At 30.7% G+C, this 27,029-nt stretch overlaps 1 protein-coding gene and 1 long non-coding RNA gene across 2 annotated transcripts; one reads left to right on the plus strand and one right to left on the minus strand.

The window, feature by feature from the left end:
• The first annotated feature begins 11,412 nt into the window (after positions 1–11,412).
• Positions 11,413–12,629, plus strand: LOC145945256 (uncharacterized). Its single transcript, XR_014426810.1, has 3 exons — positions 11,413–11,505; positions 11,607–11,676; positions 12,548–12,629. It is a non-coding gene; the product is annotated as an uncharacterized LOC145945256 (long non-coding RNA).
• A 6,372-nt stretch (positions 12,630–19,001) lies between these two features.
• LOC145945133 (uncharacterized protein F54H12.2-like) lies at positions 19,002–20,243 on the minus strand. The gene has a single exon (XM_083053961.1). It carries the CDS (start codon positions 20,241–20,243, stop codon positions 19,002–19,004), a length of 1,242 nt encoding a protein of 413 aa, XP_082910087.1.
• Positions 20,244–27,029: the final 6,786 nt, after the last annotated feature.

Raw genomic sequence — 27,029 nt, forward strand, 5'->3', positions numbered from 1 at the left:
GCCTACATTTCTTTAGGGGGGACAGAGGAGATCGTATATGTAAAATTTCAGTATATTCCTTCGAAAAAGGACCACAACCACATGGTCGAAACGTTGTGAATATTAAGAAATTATTTTCAAGCTAGTTGGGTCGATTATTCTAAACTCGTATTATTTATTTACTAGCGATTTGAATAATTAATCAAGATTATATATTAATTATAAATAATTATATTATATTTTATTATATAATTATATGGATGTATAATACATACCTGTCTCTTTGTTCTTATATGTTAATCTCTCTCTTCTATCTCTCTCTCTTCTCATTAACTTCTTTAATATCTCCTTTAATAACTCTCCGTAATTTTGAAGACTGATCTTCAAAATCAAAAATTGCGGTTAATTGTCAAACTGTCAACTATTAACCCTCGCGATGACAGCCGTTCAATGTTACGAATATAACGCACAACGCGAATCGAGACAGCCAATCAGCATCGCGGAAAAGAGGCTTCAAAACTTCGATAAAAACGAAATTCACCCAGGTAACACGCCTTTTTTCAAAAAGGATTGTAAAAGATTAAAATTTGCTTATACTCTACATCAATTATAAATATACACATTAATTAGCTTGTAATACTCAAATTTTTGTGTATAAAAATTATTCAATAAAATTATAATCAATTATTCAACAAATTCAATCTTTTTATATAAATTATTGTAAATTTTTAAATATATTTTTCCATTTTCGAGAGTTTTCCATTAATTTTCATTTATTTCTTCTGTATTTCTATTTTCTGCTTTATTTAACTCTAAACAAAGAAACAAGTTTCGACAAAACAACTGTTTAAATGTAAATGATTTTATATAAAATATATAAATATATGTGAAAACAATTTTATGATTAGCGCAGAATATATATAGAAAAAAGTTATTTCCATTGATATTACATAAAGTTAACATAGAGTATATAGACCGTATTGTGAGATACGACAAATCAGAGAAAAGTATGACTAAAAAAATTTGAATTTTTAAATCTAAATTTTCCAAAGAATTTAAAATGTGTTCTATATAAGACTCGTATCAATGTTCTTTACTTTCTAAAAAATGAAATTAATAGAAAACATAAATTTATTGACTCAAGATTAACATATAATACATTTGTAATACAAGTATATAAAACGCAATATATATAAAAAATTTTTCATAAAAATTTACAACTATTTAAATAGATTGTATATTCTTCTAAATTGCTGCAATTTTTTTATATGTTTATCTTTTCTCGGACAGGTGTCGACAATTTTGCATTTTCCTTATATTTATTTGTTGTTTATATATTTTTGTTTTATATCCACTCTTAACTAAAATATGTATTTACAGATATTTGAAGCAAAAGCTGACATGATGTTCTTAAAATTGTCATTAAATATTTTATTATACATCGTTGTTACGGCAATGGCTTTTTCGCTGCATTGTCTGACACCGCTTCATTATAATTTGAACTTAAATATGATATCAACAAACGTGTTAAGGTGCCAGTGTAATGCCACAGTTTATAATAATTGTGCAACACAAAACATAACTTTACATGTATCAACTCATATAAATGTATGGAATATGTATATGAAGTCGGTTACCAGTACAGAAATCTATACACCAGATCGTTTTAAAACGTTTCCAAATAATGGAACTGTAGTTTTTAATTTCGCCGAGCAACTTGGGGCAAATACTAACTTAGAACATGGATTTTATATTTTATACATAGAATTTGACAACCTTATATCTTTTCGATATGCCCCAAAGACGTTTCGTACTTATTGGTACGAACATAAAGAGGAAGAGTGAGTAAATATAAAAATATATTTAAAATAATCAATAAATAAATAGAAATAATTTAAAAATATATAAGTCATATAATATGTATAAATATATTTTATACATATATTGTTTATATATTTTATAATTATATATTATAAATTATATAATTATATATATAGTTATATATATAGTTATATATTATACATTATATACATATTTATATTATACATATAGTTATACATATTCCATTTTGTAAACATTATTTATTATTATATTTTACAAATTATTTATATTACCATCAAAAATTATAATATACCTTAATTTTTGTTCTAAGATGGTTTATAAAAAATATGTTGTTGACAATGTTGCAAATAAAACTTTATTATATCTGAGTATGATTATACTTTATATAATATATATTAATATATCAAACACTTGATAAATAATTACATTAATCGCATCTTTTTTTTATAAATTATAAATTAAAAGACATCATAGAAAATATATGTAAATATAAATAAATAGCATTAAGGGAAAATATCATTTTTTAAAATATTATTTATATATTGCACTGGTACATTCTATAATGCTTTCTTAAGGCTCTTGGTTTCTCGCCGACCGTGTTGGAATTGTGACGTCAGAGGCTAAAAAGCACACGTTGAAAATTATTACGTGCCATTTTTAGATAAAAAGATATTTCGATGAAACAGCATTTTAGGTGGCTTTAGCACACTCTTAAAATACCTCAAAAACTATCCTTTTTTCTTTATAATCAATCAGTAGCTGTAAAATATGATTGTAATATAAGGCCCAGTCTGGTCTTTGCACATGCGCATCATTCAATCCGCATGACAAAGTCTGATATTACGATCATATTTTACGGTTGTTGATTGACTGTCAAGAAAAAAGAACAGTTTTCGAGGTATTTTAAAAGTGTGCTAAAGACATTTGAAATATCTTTTTATTAAAAATGAACAATAAGAATTTTCAGCATGTGTTTTTTCGCCTCTGACGTCACATCCAACATGGCCGCGGCGAGGATCCAGGAGCCTTAATAATTGTTGTACCAGTAATTGCTAAAAAGTTGTCATTCTTTAAAGCATGTCATTAAAATATGCTAGGTGGATGATCGCGATATTAAACGAGCCGCGAACAGCCCGAGAATTATTTCTATGTTTGGACGAGCCGGAATTAAGTGCTACCTTTAACATTTCTGTACACCATACCTTAACATACAGATCTATATCGAATTCACGGGTACGAGACCAAGAAGAAATATATGAGAAGGGGATGATGATTACACATTTCAACACGACACCTGAAATGTCTCCGAATGACGTAGTAATTATAATATATAAATATAACGCATGGGATCCGATTATCAGTACCGCTGATTACTTACAACCAAGGACGACAATCAAGTCAGTGTTGTACAAACGGCGCATGACACCCCACATGGAAGTCGCGCAATATGTTATTGATAATATAATTACGCATTTATTACTTACCAAATGGAAGTTCTTCAAAATTATTCCAAAACTGGATTATGTCGCCGTTCCGAATTTCAAGAACAAAATTTGGCAGACCTCTGGACTGATTATTTACAAGTAATACATAATATATATTCTAGAAATAATCGTAAACATATGCATAAATTATTAAAATAATATATTATTATTTTAAAATTTTTAAATTCGAAGATATGCACTTTTCCACTTTTATTGTTACATCTGATAGCTTAAATAGAGACTTATAACGCCGTATTTATCCAATTATTTATTTATTTTAACTATATAGAAAGTAGTATTTGATAGAATTCGGAAATGTATGCTTTTATCGATGCTCAAGTAATTTTTATAACTATATAGTTATAATTAATGACGCGATAAAACACATGTATAATAAATATAATACAATTACCGAATAACTTACATTTGTATCATGTAATAGACACTCAATGATTGAGAAATTTCGTTATTATATCAAACTAAGAATTCAAATATTATCAACGATTTGACACAATTTTGAGTTTTTATATTAAAGATATATGTTTCTGTTTTTATTGTTGAACTCACTGAATGAGTATAATTTCTATATTTTTCATGTATTAATCGAAAAATTGCTAAAAGATTTATTATGTCATTTTGAGAATTAAATATGGAGAAAAATATTGGAAAATAAAATTACCATACTTATTTCGATTTTGAGAAAGATAAAAAATTTAGTTCTATAAAATAATTACATATAATTAATACATATAATACATTGAATAAATTGTTACAAGAAATTGAAAATTTCTTTGTTTATCAAAGTTATTTAATTAATCTATTCTTATATATATTTATTAAAATTTTAATTATGTTTAACAATAAACTTGAATTGTGCTTTTCAAATATATGTATGTGAAACATATTTAATTTTTACATAAGCAAAATATGCAAGTTTATAACAAAATGTTTCGATATAATCATAATATTGACGAACAATTTTTAGTGAAACTGAAATTATCTACAACGAAGAATTACAACTTCCTGGGGATAAATTTAAAGTGATGTGCACAATGGCTCATGCTATAATATCTCAATGATATGGTTATCTCTTCGATCCGTCTTGTTGGTTTTACTGGTGGTTAAACGAGGGCTTCATTCTATATCTCGAAACGTATATCATCGGCCAGGTTGTTTTCTAACATTTCTAATGTTAATTATAAGAAAATTTTGGTTGATATATATTCTGACAAGATGTAAAAATTTGAAATTGTCTTCTTATTTGATAAGAATATAGAAAAAATGCCATTATATTATTTTTCTTCATTTTCTTACAATATCATTACTATTTGGAAAAGAAACAGAGCAGATAAAAAATATACTTAAAATTTGTTATTAGATTTTGGGAAGAACTTGCGTTTATATTTTTTAACCTATAATAATAATTTTCATCCAATCGTTAAATAATTATATACACATTTTACTAGAAAATTAAAAAATATTATAATTTAAATTAATATATAAAATAGCAACAGTTTCTTTAGAAATAAGCTAATGATTTTATACATTATTATGTATTATTAATATAATTTTCTTTTACTATTTTATATTTATTCGGATACATTAATTTGTCTGTAGGCTTTACCAGATTCCCAGATAATGGACTTGTTCGTAGTTCAGGCTAATTATGAGTATCGTTATCTAACAATAAACTCTGAATTTGATAGAAATAATTTTACAAAAGATGCAAGCGATACATTTAAAATTAATTCAATTATTCCTTTTTCTCCTATTAAAGGTATGTATGTACATTTGAAATATGAATTAAAATATTTATAAATATGTATATATATATATATATTTACATATACAGATATATATTTATATAAAAATTTGTAAGTAATATAATAATTAAACAATAATTACATTACCAACCATAAACATATATTAATAAGAACAAATTAATTAAATTAATTCAATTCAATTCTACATGTATTTCTTCTTCTTTGCTTTTACTCTTGTTATAAAAAATGTTTTTAATAATTAGTTCTTATTTAGTATTATTAGTTATGTTAACGAATTTATGAATATCATCGGTTAAAATTATTTATATTTTTATAGGAGCCATTATATGGCGGATGTTAGAAAGTGTAATTCCCGATTATATATTTTGGACATCTGTCAATACGTATAAAAAGTAAGTTACTTATATTGTAATATAATAATTATAAAAGTTTCTCTAAATATGGACTACCATAAGGTTTTTTCTAAAATAAATTTGTATTAAATATTTTTTAATCAGTCTCGTTTATTTTAATCAGTCTTATAATTTAAGTAACACACAAAAATATAAAATTTTCTTCACAAGGAAACAAAAACTAAACAAAAACATATTTCTTCTCAAATGTTATATAATACGAAATTTGAAAACAGATATTATAATATGGACTGTTTGGTTTTAATACAAATTAAAGTCTAACTCTGGCAATAATTATAATCTTAATTATAACAATTTTTAATATAAACTAATATAAAATAATACATAAATCATATTATGTATGTGTAAAGTTATTAACAGTAAGTTATTAACAATATTAACAATATTATTATCCATCGATCCATATTTGAGAAATTTTCTATATATGTATATAATCCATAATAAATATATACACAACATACAAAAAAATGTATATATGTATATATGTAAAAGCAAAAATGTATACCAAAAACTTTTCTAAAGAAAGTAGAAAAACATACGCTAAGTTTATAAAAGTGTATCCAATGATTATCCAAATTTGCATATGTAACAAACAGAAATTAAAAAAATAAAAAATTGGTAAATGCTGTTAAAAATTTAAATTTGTCAACAAAATAGTTTAGAAAACAGTTAAGAACTATTATAATAAAAATATATACAGACAAATACTCGGAGATAAAGTATACAATAATATATTTATATATTGCACTTTCTTAAATATAACAAAATTACTAATATATACTAATATATACTAATATATACTAATAAAATAATTAATTGAAAAAATAAAATTATAGTGGATATATTAGCATTATTTTATGCAATTTGCTGATTTAGACCTTATTTTGTAAGAAAATCGATCACTGCTTTAAATAAATTGACCTTGGTAACAGCCAACATTAATATCAAACTGAAAGTTATTCAAGTTGTATCCGTCAAAACGAATAATTATAATTTTATATTTTTCTAATTCGAATCAATTATATTATATAGCATTTATTGCCATAAGCATAATATGTTAAATTTTACAGTCTGGCTAATTTTAATTCGAAAACTCCCGATGATCTATGGAACTTTATGGAGACTGAGACAAAAAAATACGAAGTTTACGATGTATATTACCTTCAGAACTTGAAAGAAATGATGGATATTTGGACTACACAAAAATATTGTCCTGTGCTAAATGTGATACGAGATTATTCTAACGATCAAGTGATAATATCGAAAGAGTTTGACGAGAATTTCGGTGAAACACCATATTTTATACCCGTCTCCTATACTATAAATACAGACATCAATTTTAACATAAGTTGGCCAAATATTAATGATTGCTTAACAAACTCGAGACCGACGTTGGAAATACTCCTTGATAAAAAAGTGAAATGGATCATTGTCAACATACAACACACTGGTAAATATTGAATAAATTATAATATAAATTATAATATATTAATATCATCATTAAATATAATATTTCTTTATTATATATATTTATACTTATATACATTTTTATAAATTTTGGAATTATATTTCACATATTATAAACAATAATAATATTTTTTTTTTATATTTTGCAATATTACCATTAAACACGTTTAGGTAAATATTATTTTTTTAATTATAATTAATTTAAATTTATACAATTTTGCACGCCATTTATTTTTTCAGAGCTTTAATTTTTAATTTTATTATGGCATCTTTTTATTATAATATATGTACATGTACATATATATATGTTCAATTTCTATATAAAGTAGTTTATATGTTTAAAACAACATGCAAAAATAAAATTAATGTAATTTGAAATATTTTTTTATTTTATACATAATTTATAATTCAAAAAAATAATCGATAAAATTTATCTGTTTAATAACAGGATACTATCGCGTCAACTATGATTACGAGAATTGGCAAAGACTTGCACATTATTTAAAATTTGATATCTTCTATACTGATATACACGTTCTCAATCGAGCGCAATTAATCGATGACGCATTCTATTTTGCGATAAATGGAAAACTTGATTTCTCTGTATTCTGGGAACTCGCAAGCTATTTACCGAGAAGAGGGAAAAATTACGTAGCATGGTACCCTATGATCAAAGCTTTTGAATATACATCAATTATATTTGCATACCCAAATAATACAAGAGAATTTCCCAAGACGCTCCAGGTACTGTCAGTAATAATGTATCAATAAAATTGTGTTGGATATTAGATTAATGAATACAAAATTGTGTCATTAACAAAGTTCTATCATATAACAATTTTATATCATAATTCTGACTTTTGGTTAGGAAGTAATAAGATATATTAGCTAATTAACAATATAATAAACTTAATTATAAGATAATTATACGGAAATCTTATAATTATATGCTGTTTTTTTTTCAGAATCGATAAGTAACGCTTTATTATCTTTACAGATTTTATTCGGAAACATAGTAACAAAATTGTAACAAATTTGACATTATAGTAACAAATTCACTAACTTTACATTTTTTTTCAATAACACATTAAAACAAATTTTACAGTTATCTTTATCGTTACTTTTGAGTTTACCTGGCATATTTTCTAACATATTTGCAAACGCACACACTTAAAGCATTTAATTCTTTTAAAAATTTCGATACAATTTAAAAAGACTGTCTTTTAATCACCTTTTAATCACAATTGCAATAAAATTTTGTTTTTTTTTAAAAGCAGTTTATGTAATTTAAATTTGTTTTTATTTTGTTATATTTTTGTTTTTCTTATACAAATTCAGACATTAGAAACAAATTTAAAAATACAATTTAATTTATAATTTATAACATTTTATTAAAATTTTGAATTTGCACAAAGGTTAAAGTGTAAAAACAATAAGCAATTTTTTTCATATTTATATTTTATAATCTGTTAAAATATTAAACTAAAAAATTTATTTTTATGAGTTTACATACTTACTTTTCTAATTATGAAAAGAAATTTCTTTGCAATATTCTTAAAAAAAGAATTTTCTCCGATTAAGAAATATAAAGATTTACAATTCTAGCATTATTATGGACTTTATATATAGATATTGAAATTATATTGCTTTTCTTACATTTTCAAAGAAAAATATAATATTTAAAAAATTTTTGTGTTTTATGCATAGAACTTGACTTTAGTAGCATTAAGAAAAGAAAAACGAAAATTGTAGATATAACGCAAGTTATTTTACAATATTGACAACGAATGACAGTATAACGAGTTATTATTTTACAATCTATAATAAGGAACGATTAATGAATTATTTTTATAAAGTAATTTTCCAAACTTTATCTTTTTTCTTTTTACAGAAAGCCTAATTTTAAAAGACATTTAAATTTCAACGTGCAAGTAAAATACTAAAATTAGTGCGTCAGTTTCAAGAAAAAAATATATAATGCATGGGCATAAATTTTTTTTTATATACATATAACATATAATACATAACAAGAAATTAAATAAATTTCAATTTGAGATTTTATTTTTAAACGTGTCTAAATAAACATATATTAATATTACTTTATTAATTATTATATCACATTTCTCTTAGAAAATTAAATCTCAAATATATATTTTGAGATTGATTTTATAAAAAGATTATATAATTTATATCCAACTTTAGTAAAGAGTACAATAAATTAAGTAAACAATAAACAAATATACAAATTCTTTTATCATAAAATGTTATTAACACATATCAAAAATTGTTTATATATTTTACAAAAACTGAATTTTAGTTTCAAAAAAATATAATATGATACATGATAAGTCTTTTAATTGCATACATTTATTATATGTATATTTATAATATCTTTGTACAAATTAGAAATGTTTTACCTTGTATTTTTTCTGTTATGATCTAATATTAGAAAATTTTGAATCACGTAGAAAATAAACATAATGTATTTAAACAATATAAAAAATTATTCAAGAAATTAATTAATTTGGAGCATATTATTTTAATCACTTACGGAAATAAAGTAGTTTTATTTCTAAAAAAAAATGTATATTTTTTTGCATATACATACATACCTTCTGCTCAAAAAGTATCCGGAATTTGTAATTTAAACGGCGTGCGCTTGAGATACCTCGAAGATGTTTTTTTCTCAGATTGGTAGCACTTTTGACGGCTTGTATGTCAATGTTCAAATCAATCTGTCGATAAGTTTGTTTACTACAGTGTTTGAGTGGATCGATAATTAATACTGTCTGCGAATTTTAAAATGTCGAATTCAGTTGAGCAACGAATTTGCATCAAATTTTGTGTTTCCAACGAATTTTCTTGTTCCAATACGCTTAAAATGCTACAAAAAGCCTACGGGGAATCGTGTATGTCAAAAACACAGGCATATGAGTGGTACAAATCGTTTAAAGAGGGCCGTACCGAAGTTCAAGATTTGCCTCGTTCTGGACGGCCATCCACGTCAACTACCGACGAAAACGTAGAAAAAGTAAAGAAATTAGTGCTCGAAAATCGTCGTGTAAGTGAAAGAGAGATAGCTGCTGATCTTGCAGCGTTTGAGAGAGAATATTCGTCGCAAACGGCCAGATTTGTGGAAAGACAACTCGTGGATTTTGCATCATGATAACGCGCCGTCGCACACATCGCAGCTTGTACGCAATTATTTGACCAAACACTCGGTCCATATCATCGAACAAGCACCGTATTCTCCAGATTTGGCCTCGTGTGATTTTTTTTCTCTTTCCAAAACTCAAATTGCCGCTTCGTGGTAAACGTTTTGAGACGCAGTGAAAAAGAATTCGCAGAGGGAGCTGAAGGCCATCCCAAAATCGGCATATGAAAAGTGTTTTCAAGAATGGATTAACCGCTGGTATATGTGTGTAGCTCAGAATGGAGATTATTTTGAAGGAGACAAAATAAATATAGAAGAATAATTAACCATTTAATGTTTTATTTACAAATTCCGGATACTTTTTGAGCAGAAGGTATATACATATATGTGTATGTAAATAATTTTATGACTGAATAGAATAACTTATTTTTACAAATTGCAGAAGGTATTAGAGAACATAAGAAACCTGTTTGAACCTATAAAAGAGGATTTTTATAATCAAACGGTACCCACCAACAACAATCTTGATGCATCTTTAAAACAAGAAGTTACAAGAATCGTATGTATCATCAATAATCCTTTGTGCAATAGCGTAGCTGAACGTCAATTAGAATTATATATAACTCATATTAGAAAACAAAATACTAAATACGCTGAGTTCACGTAAGTGCCTTTCATTATTACATTGCTGTGTTTTTCTAAATCTTGCGCGCTTATATTTTGATATATTCATTACTGGAGAAAAAAACCACCCAAAATTAAATATAAATATATGTATATATTTATGTATGTATTGATGAATAAAATATGTCTCCATATGTCTACATATACATGTCATAATAGTAATGAAATTAAATATGTAGCGCATAATGTGGAAATACTGAGAAAAATCGAGAAAAAGAAAACGCATACCAACACGCATATATATAATTATATGTTTATATTCGATTAAATATGGACTTCATTTTTGGATATTTATTAATAAAGAGACTGTAAATAAAACATTTTTTTTCTGTTTGCCGCAGATTTCTACCTGGGTGGGAGAAGTGGACTTACTGTAATGGTTTAAAGTATGCGAATTTTACTACATGGTTCTATGCATGGGAGGAGGCGTTCAGAATATTCAAAGAAAGATTTGATTATAAAATGATGGAGGGCCTTATTTGTTCCGAGGATCCCCAAATAATCACTTATTTTCTATCGTTCCATTTAGCAAACTTGAAAAATAAAATGACAATTAATAAAAATAAAAAAATAGCAGAAATAGAGCGTAAAGTTGATCTTTTAACTGCTAATATTTATCTTTCTATTCTTTCGAGACATGCTAAGAACACTGCAACACTTAAACGCCTATTGGAACATTTTAAACTAATACATTTCAGGTGATAAAATTTTGTTAATAAAATTGTATTGTTTATTATTTTAAAGATTTATTATGTATGTATTATAATTATAAATCTATACTTACTATTTGTTCTTATAGTCATGTCAATATATATGCAACAGTAGTTGTGATGATTAATAATGCATATTCATCTGAACAACTTAACGAGGTAAATTTCTATTTATTTATAAAGTTTTCATTATAATATTTATTTTTTTTTAAATGTATTACATATATTATATTGTATATATTATATATTTAGAATATGTTATATTATTATGTATATAATGTACGTATTTTTCTCTTTCATATTGTTATCTTATGCTATCTTATGCAGGGTGTTTCATTTTAATTTTCTCCAGACAAATATCTCTGAAGTTAAACAAAATACGAAAAAAAATGTTTAAATAAAAGTTGTAAGATTTCGAGGGAGAAAGAAATTGACGCTACTGACTGATTTCTAAGAGGGCAATTTTAAAGGTCATTTGAAGATCTTTTTCTTAAAACTACCTTGATTTTTTTACATAAATCGATTTCTCGCAATATTTGGCGTAAAAAGTTATTAAGGTAGAATGACAGAAAGTGAATAGTTTACGAAATATTTTATATATTTTTTAATATATAACATAATTTTACATAAACTATCAAATATTTCGTAAAATATATATTTTTCAATGATGTTATCTCAAAACTTTTATGCACAAAATAATGAGAGAAATCAATTGGTGTAAAAAAACACATAGTTGTTTTGTAAGAAAAAATATGTAGCTGCTAATTGCAAATTGCATATTATACTTTTACAAGCGCCAACTTATTTCCCACTCAAAATCTTACAACTTTTATTTAAACATTTTCTTTTCGTATTTCGCTTAATTTTATATATTTGCCTGGGAAAATTAAAATAAAACACTCTATATGTCGATATAATTATATACTTATGCTGACTATTTAAGAAACTTGCATTTGTTTTTCATTATCATTAATTACGAAATTACTCATTGATATATAAAAAATTAAAATTAAAATAATATTTATTTCAGATACATAAATTCACGAATATATTATGGATATCAGTAACACAAGATAAGTATATTACAAGCACGATCAAACTACGTAGTATTAAGATGATAAAAAAGCTGATATACTTCCGAAATTTGTACGTAATAGGCTTAATTGAATTATTATAGATGCAACTACATCACATATATTATCAATTGCAATTGTAAAATACCCATTATTTATTAAATCTTTAATAATGTAGCATAAATATTTAAAATAATTGCTTACATATTTATAACGTTTTACATACTTATTATTTATTTGTATATATTACTTATGTCAATACTTATATATGTCAATTTGATTTTAATTATATTCTTTATTGTTCTAATTATATTTTATTACATTTTAAAAGTACTTAACGCAAATTAGCTATTATATTATTAGTTTTAATATTTATATAAACATTAATTATATTTACGTACTGTTTATTTTACATATATATATGTGTGTATATGATATTTTATATTATGTACATTGATTATATAACGCTTTATTAAATATTAATACTGATAGTGATGAGATATGTACTTAAATAAAGATAAGATATTAAATTTAATATACACACATATATATATAGGCTATAAACATTAACATTATGATGACTTATTATTAATATTTACTTACAATTAGTACATTTAATGTAATAGTTAATATTAATATATTAGCATTACTATTTTATATTAATTTGTATATTAATTTTTATTTAATGTAATAGTAAATAATTTTTATAAAAATTATAGTATTTGATTATTAATATATTTATAATATTATATATTAATTGTTTTTGATTGTTTGTAAAATAATAAAAATTTTAATAATGATATTTAATGTAATTACAATTCCAAAAAATATATAATTTTATATGTTTATTTCATATATCTTCTAAAATATCCTTCTATAATATCTTAAATATTTGTATAATATTGTGCAATAATATTAACGCAAATTTCTTTTTTACATTACAATTTTTTAACGGATAAGATAAATAAAATGATCAATCAAAATGTGTAAATGAGTTAGATATGTGTATATTAATGATTATTAAGTAATTTTCTCTTTTATCTTTATTATAAAGAAAAATAACACGATAAGATAAAAAAATTGGAACTTTAAACATATTATATTAAACATTTATATTATATTATACATTATTTTAAATTGTACGCATTTCACGCATTCGTCTTCGACGAATTCTTCGTGTATTTCGCGAATATAATTTATATAATTTATTTATTAATCCTTTTATAAGTTTTCAAAAATGATAGCATAATAATAAAAATAATAAAAAAATAAGAAAGAAAAAAAGCGAGAAAATATTGTTAGTCGTATTGCTCTAGATGTATAACCTACATAATTAAATGCAGATCTTGATTCTAGATATATTTGCTAAGTATAGTTATATAATTTGCAGTTTTGTAATAAAATATATAAAAAAATCTTGCAAGATATACAAAAATAAATATAAGATAAAGATAGAAAAAAATTATAATATGTTATACTTGTTTTGTACAAAATTTAGTAAATTATCACAATAAAATAATTTTGCATAAAAATCAGAGGAAAATATCTATAAAGAATATATCTTTTTTTACATTTTTATAATCGTACAATTTTCTGATTGAATTTTTTAAATGCTTTTCAAGAAAAATTATTTTTAATGTAAAAGCTAACGCGTATATTCTGGAGAACAGATTAATTGTATGTATTGATTTCCATCAACCTCGTAATGATCGAATAACACTCTTGTTACATATATCCTTGAGTAGCTATTTACATGACATTACTTCATATATTATCATACCGCAAACGTTAGTCATCAATTTTCGGTGGTCTTTCAAAGTGGTCAGATCGAAAGTGAAAAATACATTGTGGGTTAGTAATTGTAGGAATCGTGATTTAACAAACAAGGTAAGTCAAATACATACAGAACATTAAGATATTTTTTTTGAATATATATAAAAATAATGTGAAAGAAAATTACAGAATTTAAAATTTTTTAAATATATTTTATTCAGTCTTAAAGAAAACATTTACATGTTTTTTTCTAGTTCAATTATTATTATCTGCATATTAAAGTTAAGTATTTAGGTGAATTGTAGCATCACGATTTGATCATTTTAATATTATAACAAATTAAAAATTAAAAACACATTTTATATGCTTTGTTTTAATACATATTTTTCCGTGATAGATATCTTAAAGTTTTCTATGTTAAATTAAATATGTAATAAATGTAAAAAGGGAACAAAAAATGGATTTTTTTCATAGAAAAATGTGTACAAGGGTTGTCTGAAAAGTTTCCGACCTCAACATGAAGATGGCAGCACTCGTAAACAAAAGTTGGGGAATGTGTTTGCGCATGCTTTGAAAGGTACTCACCAAAATTTCAGCCATTTTGGACGCGCAGTTGTTGTTTGACAATCATTTGAGTGAATCGATGTGAGTGTTTTTGTGAAAATGGAAAAAATCGAGTATCGAGCTGTCATTAAATATTTGTTTTTAAAAGGCAATACGCCTACGCAAATCAAAGACGAGTTGGACGCTGTGTACGGGGACTCTGCACCATCATTTACCACCGTGAAATTTTGGGCTGCTGAATTTAAACGTGGCCGTACCAGCTTGGGTGACGATGAACGTTCGGGACGTCCAAAAACTGCAACCACTGACGATAATATCGCTCAAGTTCACCAAATGGTGCTAGACAACCGTCGAATTAAAGTTAGAGAGATAGCAGAGGCTATGAACATGTCCAAAAAACGTGTTTGTCACATATTGAATCAAGATTTAGGCATGAGAAAGCTGTCCGCGCGTTGGGTGCCGCGTTTGCTCACTTTGGACCAAAAACGTGTTCGAATAAACATTTCCAACGCTCTGTTGGCGCAGTTTAGGCGCAATAAATCAGAGTTTTGGCGCCGATTAATTACTGTAGATGAAACTTGGATACACCATTATACTCCAGAAACAAAAACACAGTCAAAACAGTGGATTGCGAAGGGGGAATCGGCTCCAAAAAAAGCAAAGGTTGTTCCTTCGGCTGGGAAAGTGATGGCAACTGTTTTCTGGGATAGTCATGGAGTTATCTTAATCGATTATCTTCAAAAAGGAAAAACCATTACAGGAGCATACTACGCATCAGTACTTGACAAGCTGAAGGCAGAAATTGCGGAAAAACGGCCACATTTGCAGAAAAAAAAATTTTGTTTCACCAAGACAATGCGCCGTCTCACACCTCAGCGGTTGCCATGGCGAAAATCCACGAATTACGGTTTGAACTGCTTGACCACCCTCCTTACTCACCAGATCTAGCCCCAAGCGACTTTTTTTGTTCCCTAAGCTAAAAGTTGCGCTCGGAGGACAGAGATTTTCGTCGAATGAGGAGGCCATCACCTTCGTAAACAACTATTTTGCAGAGAAAGACGCCGAGTACTATTTGGACGGGTTGAAGAGATGGGAGCATCGCTGGGAGAAGTGTATAGACTTACAAGGAGACTATGTAGAAAAATAAAAATTAATTTGAAGAAAAAATGTCTTGTATCTTTGTTAGGTCGGAAACTTTTCAGACAACCCTCGTATATATATATATAAGACAAAATCTTGTTATCGTTCACTTTTATCTATTTTACGCTTTTCTTTTGTTTTACTTTTATATATTTCACACATTTTTTCTGTTCATACTTTTAAATAATGTTGTTAAAATCTTATTGTTCACTTTTATTGCGTCTTTATTATATGAATTATATATAACTATATTTATTTTTGAACTATATATTTATTTATTATATTTATTTATTTATTATATTGAACGTAAAACGGGCACTCTTTATTATGCGAAGTGATTGCGAATTAATGCTTGACGTGCAGCTATGCCTTCAAGAGACTGTACGTGTACAGGTTCGTATAGAACAGGTTCATCCAACGGAAGTTCAATTCCATCATTTTCAGGTATTTCGTCATTTACTCGAAGACCTATATTGTGGAGTATCGCACAAGTAATAATAATATCGGAGACGGTCGTAGGACTATTCCCTAGACCTCTTTTTAAACATGGAAATCGTCTTTTCCAAATTCCAAATGCTCTTTCAACTATATTTCTGGCTCGTTTATGTGCTCTGTTATATCGTTCTTCTGCGTTTTGTAGATTAGTTATAGGTGTAAAAAGAAAACTCGTACAAGCATATGCAGCATCACCCAGTAAAGAACCATGAATTTCTCGATCTACGAGTTTCGTGTATACTCTAGATGCTCTGAATATAGTTGAGTCATGTGTACTTCCCGCATATCTTGCTACAATATCCAGAAATTCCATATTGGGTCCTACTATAGCCTATCAATTCATATTTATAGCTTAGAAAGCAAGTTTATAGTCATTTATAATTTCTATTTAAGAGGGGACACCATAGTAACGATTCAAAAATGCGTACTTGTACATTAATCGAAAAATAAGTTTTTCTATTACGGAAGGTTTCTGGATGTGGTGGTCTCCCGGGTATATTAACAATACGGATATGTGTTCCATCTATCGCGCCGATAATTCCAGGAATACCCTGAATACCGTTTACTGTTCCAAGTTGTTGAAATGCGGTTTTATATGCAAGTACACCAACTGCTGTTGTTGGAAATTTAATAAACTGTCTATGCTGCAAGGCGAACAATCTCGAAACGTATTTTATAATCCGGCTTACTGTTGGTTGTGATATGCGTTGTGATATGAGAGAGACGGAGGGGGGGAAGGAATAAAAAAGGGGGAGAGAGAGGAAAACAAGGGGGAGAGAGAGGGAGAGAGAGAGAGGGAGAAGGATAGAGAGAGAGAGAGAGAGAGAGAGAGAGAGAGAGAGAGAGAGAGAGAGAGAGAGAGAGAGAGAGGGAGAGAGAGGGAGAGAGAGGGAGAGAGAGGGAGAGAGAGGGAGAGAGAGGGAGAGAGAGGGAGAGAGAGGGAGAGAGAGGGAGAGAGAGGGAGAGAGAGGGAGAGAGAGGGAGAGAGAGGGAGAGAGAGGGAGAGAGAGGGAGAGAGAGGGAGAGAGAGGGAGAGAGAGGGAGAGAGAGGGAGAGAGAGGGAGAGAGAGGGAGAGAGAGGGAGAGAGAGGGAGAGAGAGGGAGAGAGAGGGAGAGAGAGGGAGAGAGAGGGAGAGAGAGGGAGAGAGAGGGAGAGAGAGGGAGAGAGAGGGAGAGAGAGGGAGAGAGAGGGAGAGAGAGGGAGAGAGAGGGAGAGAGAGGGAGAGAGAGGGAGAGGGAGGGAGAGAGAGGGAGAGAGAGAGGGAGAGAGGGAGAGAGAGAGAGAGAGAGAGAGAGAGAGAGAGAGAGAGAGAGAGAGAGAGAGAGAGAGAGAGAGAGAGAGGGAGAGAAATAAATTCCACACATTGTGTTTGACATTGACTTCGATAACAGGCTATGAGCCATTGTATGGCGCCTTATTAAATAGCATCAAACCGAATATCTTCTTCACTCGTGCGTCGGACGCGTCCACGTACGGTTGTGTGAACGGGTGATGGATGAATGTGTGAGGAAGAGTGAGCCCCCTTTCGGAAATTCCTCACTACTCTTCATTAGAGTCCACATTTGAGTACCTCATGACATATTATTTCACTTTGTCTATTTAGTGGGGTATCGATCGGGGGCTCACGGCTTTTAGCGCTGCGTGCGTCAGTATGTAGATTCCCCATTATAATTTATTGTACTAAATTTACTGAAGAAGGTCCAAAGAAAGGACCGAAACGTTTAGATTTAATAAATTTGTTATTTCAACAAGTTTGTGTTTAGTATTTGCGTACCTACACGCGTGGCTCCATATAGCCTCCTTCTGAATTTGTAATTTATCAATGCAGGGAGCCTATACTATTGACTTATTAGATTTTTGAATGCTGGAGAGATATCTTCCAAATTATATATCTCTCTGGAAAGTAGATTTCGCAAGTAGTGTGCTTTTTCACTGCCTCTAACGTAAATGTAACGCGTGTGCCTTATAATTTCACGTAAATGCAATGTAAAATCTTTTGGATTAGCCTCGCCGTCGAACCATTCAATCCCATGATAATTTCGTGTGAGCAGTTTTGTCGTCTTACTTTTTCGGGTAATTCAGTGAACGGATGCGGCGGCATCATAATCCAGTGATCGACGATCGACGCGTTAATCGCAACAACCGCGACTTCCTTGGGAAGAAACTTCTCGCTCGCATCGCGGAAGCCTTGTATGTCGATGACTATATCCATATTGCGAAGAAAAACTTATACGCTTTTGTTGGCGAGGTTTAACCTTTTCACGAACCGTCGACGAGAGCGTCTCGAAGGAAACTGATATTTCTTTTCGTTACATTATAAGTTTTTTTTCTCGTGAAACGCATCGGCGAATGAAAGTGGAGGAGGGTGGGGAAAAGAAAAATACGTAAAAATTTTTAATCGAGTATGTTGCAACGAGAGGCATGCAGTGATAAAAAATTTAACCGGAAAAATCGACAATGACTTGACGAGACGAGTCGAGTTCTATTACATTATCAAATTCTGCGTAAACAATACAGTTAATTGTCTCGGTGAGCGCCTTTTCGAAACGTACCTCTAATCGTAAACTACCGTGTCTCACGAGATTCCAATGACTGGCACAATTAGCGGACAAATCAGGTGTGAGATCAAAACCAAAAAGAGTGTATCCCTTAGAATAATCATCTCTACTTACAGAATTTCCCTCGTTCAAGAAATGGATGCCCGTTTCCGAAAAGAGTGTTTGATAAGCATCGACGTAAAGCGGTTCTTCCGGCGAGAAAATCGGCTGTAACGGCCTACTAGGAATTTGTGTACCGTCGACGTACAGAGAGAAGAAATTTATGCAGTAATTTTTAAAATTAAACGGATTTAATTTTTTATGTCCATTAAATGCTTTGTTATTAACGAAACCGACTATTATTCGTTTCGGCAGTTGTCCGAGTATTACGTTATCTAATGATTCCCCCACAACACCGCTGTAAATCGTAAATGATTTAACCTCGACTCTCGTAAGCGGATATTTAGCCGTAACTTTACTCAGCATTCTAGCATGTGCGAGTAACAATCCGGCACTTAGTTTCGCTCTTCTCACTAGCAAACTAGCATCGAGAATATGTATTTTCGACATGCTGTTGCTTTCCATGAGACAAAATGAATCTTTCGAGCGGACGAGTCTTAATCTTACTTCCACGCCGTTAATTAAGAATTTGTCTTGATTGAAAACGTCGCAATGCAGATGTCCTATAAGATCTATCGCTCGCCCGTTGCGAATGTAATGGGCGTGTCTCACGAGAGCGGTATTGCCTTTCGATTCCAGCGATTCGTCCATGCAACCCGGTGTGTCCGCGTCCCATAGACATGACGTTAGATGGAAAGTTTTTGCAGGTGAAGAATAATTTAACAATGCCTCGATGTACGCGCGGTACGCATAAACGTTGTTTGGAGGCGACACGAGCTTTTGATTGAAATACACGTCGACCTGATTGAAAATGAAATGAAGTAAATGATTTACGGTTCCTACGATGATCTCTGCGGCTGCGCCGGTTGTTCCTGAAGCTCGAGCCGTTGAATCGTCGCCCGATTTCGCGCGCACGCGAAGACTCAGCAGGGTATGCGTGAGATCTAGATATTCTTCTCCGTGACCAGGGACGACGAATTCTATCGGTCCGAGAGAGAGGTCACGGGTTTGTAATGAATCCATTGCGAGCTCTCGATACTAGTCTGCGTAGGCGGTAAAGAAAAGAGATCAAGTTCGCTCTTTAAACACTCGTTCGAATGCGTGTGAAGAAAAGACATACTTCACTGACAATTGTTTCGTCGTTGTTGTCTTCGTCATGGTTGAATGTGCGTGAATTAAAATGGCGTTGTTTAAGAAAATATATCAAATACGGTACGTTTTTTGCCAATTTTACGTCGTTTCGCAGTTGTGCTGAGTCTTTTTACCCTCGTACAGGTTTTCTTCCTCTCATTCTTCGATGATTTCGTTTTCTTTTTTGCCTTGATTTTCGATAAACTTTTCTTATTCGAGCGACGGCGTTTAACGATGCGCGTGTCAAGCCCGGCAAAGGGGAAATGAGCTACGTGTATTTTCGCATCCGATTTATATCCCGAACCTTTCATGAGGCTAGTTATTTTTTCTTTAGCCTGTGTTTTGAGATTGTTACGCGATTCTTTAAAACGATGTTTGGCCGCTACCTTGAACGGTGTATTATTTTCTACATCATCGATTATATTAACGCCCGCGCGTAAAGCCTCTTTACCCATTGCCCGCGCAGCAGTACCTAGATAAGGCAGCACGCGTCTGAATAAGCCTCCGAGAAAACTCCCGATAACGTGCCCGCATTGATAGGGCGATCCGGCGAAAACTCGTGGAATTTCACCACCGCGAGCTCCTTCGTTCTGTAATTCGTCGTAATACGTCGAATAATAATCCATCAGCAGAGAAAGAACGAACAAATTTTCTTTTCTTTTCCCTTTGCCGTTTTCTCCGTCATATACACCGAGTATTCTTACGATATCTAATCGATACGTCTAAAGTGCAATGTCACCGTCAGAGTCCCGAATTCGAATGGTATACTTTGACCCAGCTGATCTCTTATATCTATTCGATCGTACGGAAACACGTTTGACGCAACGTGATGTATTGAGCGGGCGAGAAATGTCTTATCTGAGTTGATGCGAATGCGTAATCATTTCGCGAGTCAGCGCGACTATTCGAAGAAGGGGAGATTGTACATCGCCGGTAATATAAGGTTCGCAAATGTCGCAATAGACAAAGAACTTGTCGGGAATACCTCGCGACAAACTACCTGGTTCGTCACCTATTAACATACGCGAATGCGTGAGCTCGTAAAATAGCAGAGAATGCAACTCTTCATCATAAACCCGTGATGATAAAACGTCGGGTATAACGGAACTACTTTCGATTTTAACGAGCTTTTCGCTGTTATTGTGCATTTTGATACCGATTTCATTATAAAACCATGTGGGCAGCGGAGATACAGCGGGCTCACTATCGAGTTGAACAAGATCTCTACGCTTGATGTGTATATCAAAGCCGAGTATGCGGCGAAGTTTGTCGGAAAAATTTACATAATACGTCATACTACAATTTTTTTCTTCGCAGTCAAGTTTTATGAAAATTTTACCTCCCATGAAGATGACGAAATGCCAAACGATATGCGAATCGACAGATTTAGCAGCGTGATTCTAACGCGATAATATCGCGCATACTTGAGTAAATGCCCGCGGGCATCTGAGATTCAGCCTCACCAGTGATGCAAGATTTCACGCGCGACAGCCACTTCGCGACAGCCATCTTGCAGTGGAGGGGGTAGGTCGGCAGCGCAGAGCGCACCGAAAAGATGAGAATCCTTGTCCTTCGAATACATATGTAGAAGAGGACAGGTATATATCTTTTGTCCTTTATTTTCTTTTGATAGAATAGAGCTACGAATTTCGAGCGAATCCGGAATACTGGCGATAGCGAGTAGGCGATGCGACCCAATATGCAATAAGAAAATATAAAATATAAAAAATATATTTAATACTATAAAATAATATTAATAAAATTAATATATTTTAAACATAAATTAAGTAACTTATATTTAAAATTTTAATTAAAAATAATTATTAATTAATAATAATTATAATTAATAATTATAAGTATATTTTATATATAAAAATCCACTCTTGGCCAATATATACGCCTTTCTATTAAAAAAGATTTTTTATCTTTAAAGAAATAATTGTAATAAAATAATATTTTAATTTATAAATATTGTTTAAGATTTTATTCTTTTTATTCCCTATTTATTTTGTACTAATGTACGACGTACATATTGTTGCTCAACGGAAATCGCGAGAAGGTGGTGGTTTCTTCCGTCAAAAAATTTAAAATATTGTATATTGGGAAATGTATTTCAATCATTAGATTCAGCTTCCCGACGAGCCGTGTTTACCTTTTTTGCGCGTGTTGATCGTTTTACTGCGCGTCTCGTCTTGTCAAGCAGCTCTCGAATTAGCTGTTTGACACAATAACAATCTAGCGACAGGTTTTTGACATTTATGTCTTCGAAATTCATCGAGTCAGCTGTAGACCGTTTTACTATAAACATCTCTCGTTTTCGAACAATTAGCTCTTGATCAGTATATATATTTCGCTTTAACAAATAGTATAAAGTAACGAAAAATGTGTGCTGAATTGACGAAGCCCCGAAAAGCTCGTAAGCGAAGTTTTGCAGAAGCTTGGCTTACAGACGACCGATACAAATCTTGGGTATGTAAAGTATCATCTGATAGTAGTCTTTATTATTGCAGTATATGCAATAAAATTTTTTCGTGCAATTCAACATACATATTAAGACATGCTGACTCCGCGTATCATCAAAATAATATTAAAATGAATACATTATCATCTGATAATAATAGTAATGATAATGTTGAGATACCAATAAAAAAATCGTGTAAATCAATATTTAAAAAATAATGGTTAGATATTGAAGAATTTAAACTTTGGTTGCGTGAAGTACCACATGACGAAAGTTTATTTTTTTGTTTGATTTGCGATAAATCTATCGCTAGTAGTTTATCGCAAATCCATCGTCATGCAGAATCCAAAACACACATAAATATATATAAAAAATATCTAGAAAAAAATCAATCAAATTTAGAAGATTTAAATATGCAAAATAAATCTCTTTTGCCATTTAATGAGCGTAAAAAATCCGCGGAAATCAGATATGCAGCATTAATTGCTGATAAAAACATTTCTCATCAAAATGCAACAGAGATTCTTACATTTTTTCAACAAATAGGAGAAGATCCTGACGTATTGAAAAGCATGAGCATGAGTCGAACGAAATGTAAAGGCATTATTACAAACGTTTTGTGTCCGATTGAGACGGATCGTGTCGTCAATAAAATTCAAAATACAAAGTTTTCAGTTTTTATTGACGAAACATCAGACATATCTAATAATAAATGAATGACTTTTTTTGTCCGATACGTTGATTCGGAGACATTAGATGTTCGCTCGCAATTAGTCAAATTAATCGATATTGATGCCAAAGATTCAAGCGCAGAAAAGTTGTTTCAGGCATTTAAATGTGAAATGTGGAAACTGCAGATACCATTTCCAAATATTGTCGCCTTATCGTGCGATAACGCATCTGTGATGACAGGGAAATATTTATCGTTCAAAAAAAAGTTGGAAGAACTATGTCCACGTTTACTAACTTTAACATGCCCTTGCCACTCCGCTGCATTAGCAGCGCATACTGCATGTAATAAAATACCTGCGTATTGCAATGAATTTATTAAAAAAATTTCTAATTATTTGAACAGCAGCCCAAAACGTACAGCAATTTTCAAAGAATTTTGTGAATGTTTCCAAGAAACAAATCGCAAAATATTAAAATTATGTGATACACGCTGGCTGTCTCATTATTTATGTGTCGAACGACTTCTTGAATCTTGGGATACAATTAAATATTTTCTTAGCGAAATGGTTGTAAGGGGAAAAAAAAATTCTGGAGAATATCTACTGTCTATGATGAACAACGTTGAACTAAAAGCTTATTTTCTTTTTTTAAAATATACTTTAAATTTCTTTAATGCATTTAATGCATTTTTTCAAGCATTAGAAACCAGAATTCATTTATTACAACCAAAATCCAAAAAATTTCTTTTCCAAATCTGCAAAAATTTTTTAAAAGAAGAGCATTTAGAACCATTTTCTGAAAATATTGCATTCTCTCTAAAGGAGAACCAAAAAGATCTTAATGAAGTTACTTTGGGTTCAGAATGTGAGGAATATCTTAACGAATTACTACTGGAAGGTCACGTAGACATTGTTAAAATTATTCGAGAAAATTGTTTAACATTTTATGTGACTGCTGCAGAAGAAATTCGTAAAAGATTACCAATAAATGACACATTTTTATCACAATTAATAGTTTTTCAACCATTTGTAAGCTTATTTTATAATAGAGAAACATCATTCAATAACGTTTCTTTCGTCATTAAAACTATTAGCGGTTTTGATGAAGATGCTTTAAAAAAAGAATGGATTGCATTAGCATCAGATTTTACAATGGAAGAAAAACAAAGCCTCACTAAATTAAATTTTGATAATGCTTGGAAAGTAATTTTACAACGTCGAGACACCAATAATAATGCTAAATATCCTAATTAAAAAAATGTTATAAATACTATTAGATCGCTTCCAAATTCTAATCCCGATCCGGAGAGAATGTTTTCTCTTTTAAATAATGTAAAAACAAAAAAACGTAATAAATTTTCGTCGGCTTCTGTTAATGCTATTTGTGTATTTAAATCTGCATTAAAGACGAGGGGAGAAACAGCTATAAACATGCAAGTTAATGAAAAACATTTGTTTCTTATGTCGGCGGACAAATTATATGCTACTGCTGTAAAAAAAATAAAAATATTTTAAAGCTACATGCTGCAGACGCTGATGTTGCCGACATACCTGGTCCCTCGTCTTATTAATAATACATTTTATTTAAAAGACGTCATGCTTAAAAGCATGTAAGAAAATTGTGTATATAAATATATATACACACACACACATACACATAATATATTTATATGTCGAAGTATATTGGGATGCAATTCACTTTTTATTAATTAATTATATATAATTGACTTTTTATTTCTTTTTTATTTATTTTATTAATTTTTTTTATTTTAAATACTTATTTATTTATTTTTATTATTTTATAATTTTAATATTTTTTTAATAATTACATTTCCCAATATACATTTTAAATTTTTTGACGGAAGAAACCACCACCTTCTCGCGGTTTCCGTTGAGCAACAATATGTACGTCGTACATTAGTACAAAATAAATAGGGAATAAAAAGAATAAAATCTTAAACAATATTTATAAATTAAAATATTATTTTATTACAATTATTTCTTTAAAGATAAAAAATCTTTTTTAATAGAAAGGCGTATATATTGGCCAAGAGTGGATTTTTATATATAAAATATACTTGTTCGTGAGCGGAGGAATATCCCGCACCGCGAGAATGCGAATGCGAACACCGGCACAAGCCTCGAGAGAGGCACGCGATCGGGAACGTTGCGCGATATGAATCGCTATCGGATAGGAAGAGGAGGCGAGAATGACGAGACACACAGTATCACAGGCACTGACAGAAGAATTTATTGCACAGACAGTTACATGAGGAGGCCGACGGGAATTGAAACTGACGGTACGCTGAGGCGTGACTCCGACGATTGACGGAGATCTTGACGCGCGAATGATGTTGCGACGTAATGTCCGGCTCGGTAACCGAGCGGTAACGCGAGAACGGAAATCTTGTCGGGGCGCGGGATGGCCAGCGCGAGCGCGGTTACGCACTTCAGACGCGAGTCTTCCCGTCGGTCTTCACAATAATATTGGCTCTTAATGGAGCGCGACACAGAGTCCCGAAGATAGAGACGCGCCCTGAGCCGCGAGCGCGGGGCAGGGCCGACGATATAAAGTCAAGCGCGGCGGCGGTGCACTCGGCACGATACAATCGCACGCACTTTTCGTTTGAGTTCTTTGACTGGGTGATCGAGCAATACACCCGGACCCGCGATGTCCCAGTTCGGTCGATCGTGGCGCGCGAGCGCACGCGAAGTGCTCCGCCAGCGAGCCTTCAGAAATTCACGATCGGTGAGAATGATGATGATATCGCGGTTGATTTGGTTTCCGCACTGGTGCAGGGCAAGCGATTCGTAATGTCGCTGCCGCTGGCGAAAGACGCGAAACTTGCGTTCGCGACACGGCTATTGAGATGCGATGTGTCGCGTGCGGCCTCCCAAGAGGAACTGAAAGGTAGATGATCCCGAATAGGATCGGCAACTACGAACTAAATTATAAAAACTGACATTCCTTCCGGTCACTCTCGTAGAGCATGATCACGCACTTAGCCGGAGAGCGACAGGAAGGAAAGAACGCGACAGGAAACATCCGAACCATACGAGAAAGAGAGCGAACGAAGACATACGAACACGCTAGGCTCTCTCTCTCTCTCTCGTCCTTCCGCGATACCGCGACAAGTAAACACGCAGGAATTTCACGGCCGTTTGACATGAGAACTAAAGCTAACGAATAACGCGACGCAAATACGTTCGATCTTGAACAATACTTATAATTATTAATTATAATTATTATTAATTAATAATTATTTTTAATTAAAATTTTAAATATAAGTTACTTAATTTATGTTTAAAATATATTAATTTTATTAATATTATTTTATAATATTAAATATATTTTTTATATTTTATATTTTCTTTTTGCATATTGGGTCGCATCGCCTACTCGCTATCGCCAGTATTCCGGATTCACTCGAAATTCGTAGCTCTATTCTATCAAAAGAAAATAAAGGACAAAAGATATATACCTGTCCTCTTCTACATATGTATTCGAAGAACAAGAGTTCTCATCTTTTCGGTGCGCTCTGCGCT

This window comes from Prenolepis imparis, unplaced genomic scaffold (assembly GCF_030444845.1).
Source record: "Prenolepis imparis isolate NDT839.2.m4 unplaced genomic scaffold, iyPreImpa1.0 SCAF_14, whole genome shotgun sequence".
Lineage (NCBI taxonomy): Eukaryota > Metazoa > Arthropoda > Insecta > Hymenoptera > Formicidae > Prenolepis > Prenolepis imparis.

Coding starts and splice junctions, on each gene's coding strand:
- LOC145945133 (XM_083053961.1), bottom strand. CDS start 20,243: ATGGATTCATTACAAACCCGTGACCTCTCTCTCGGACCGATAGAATTC.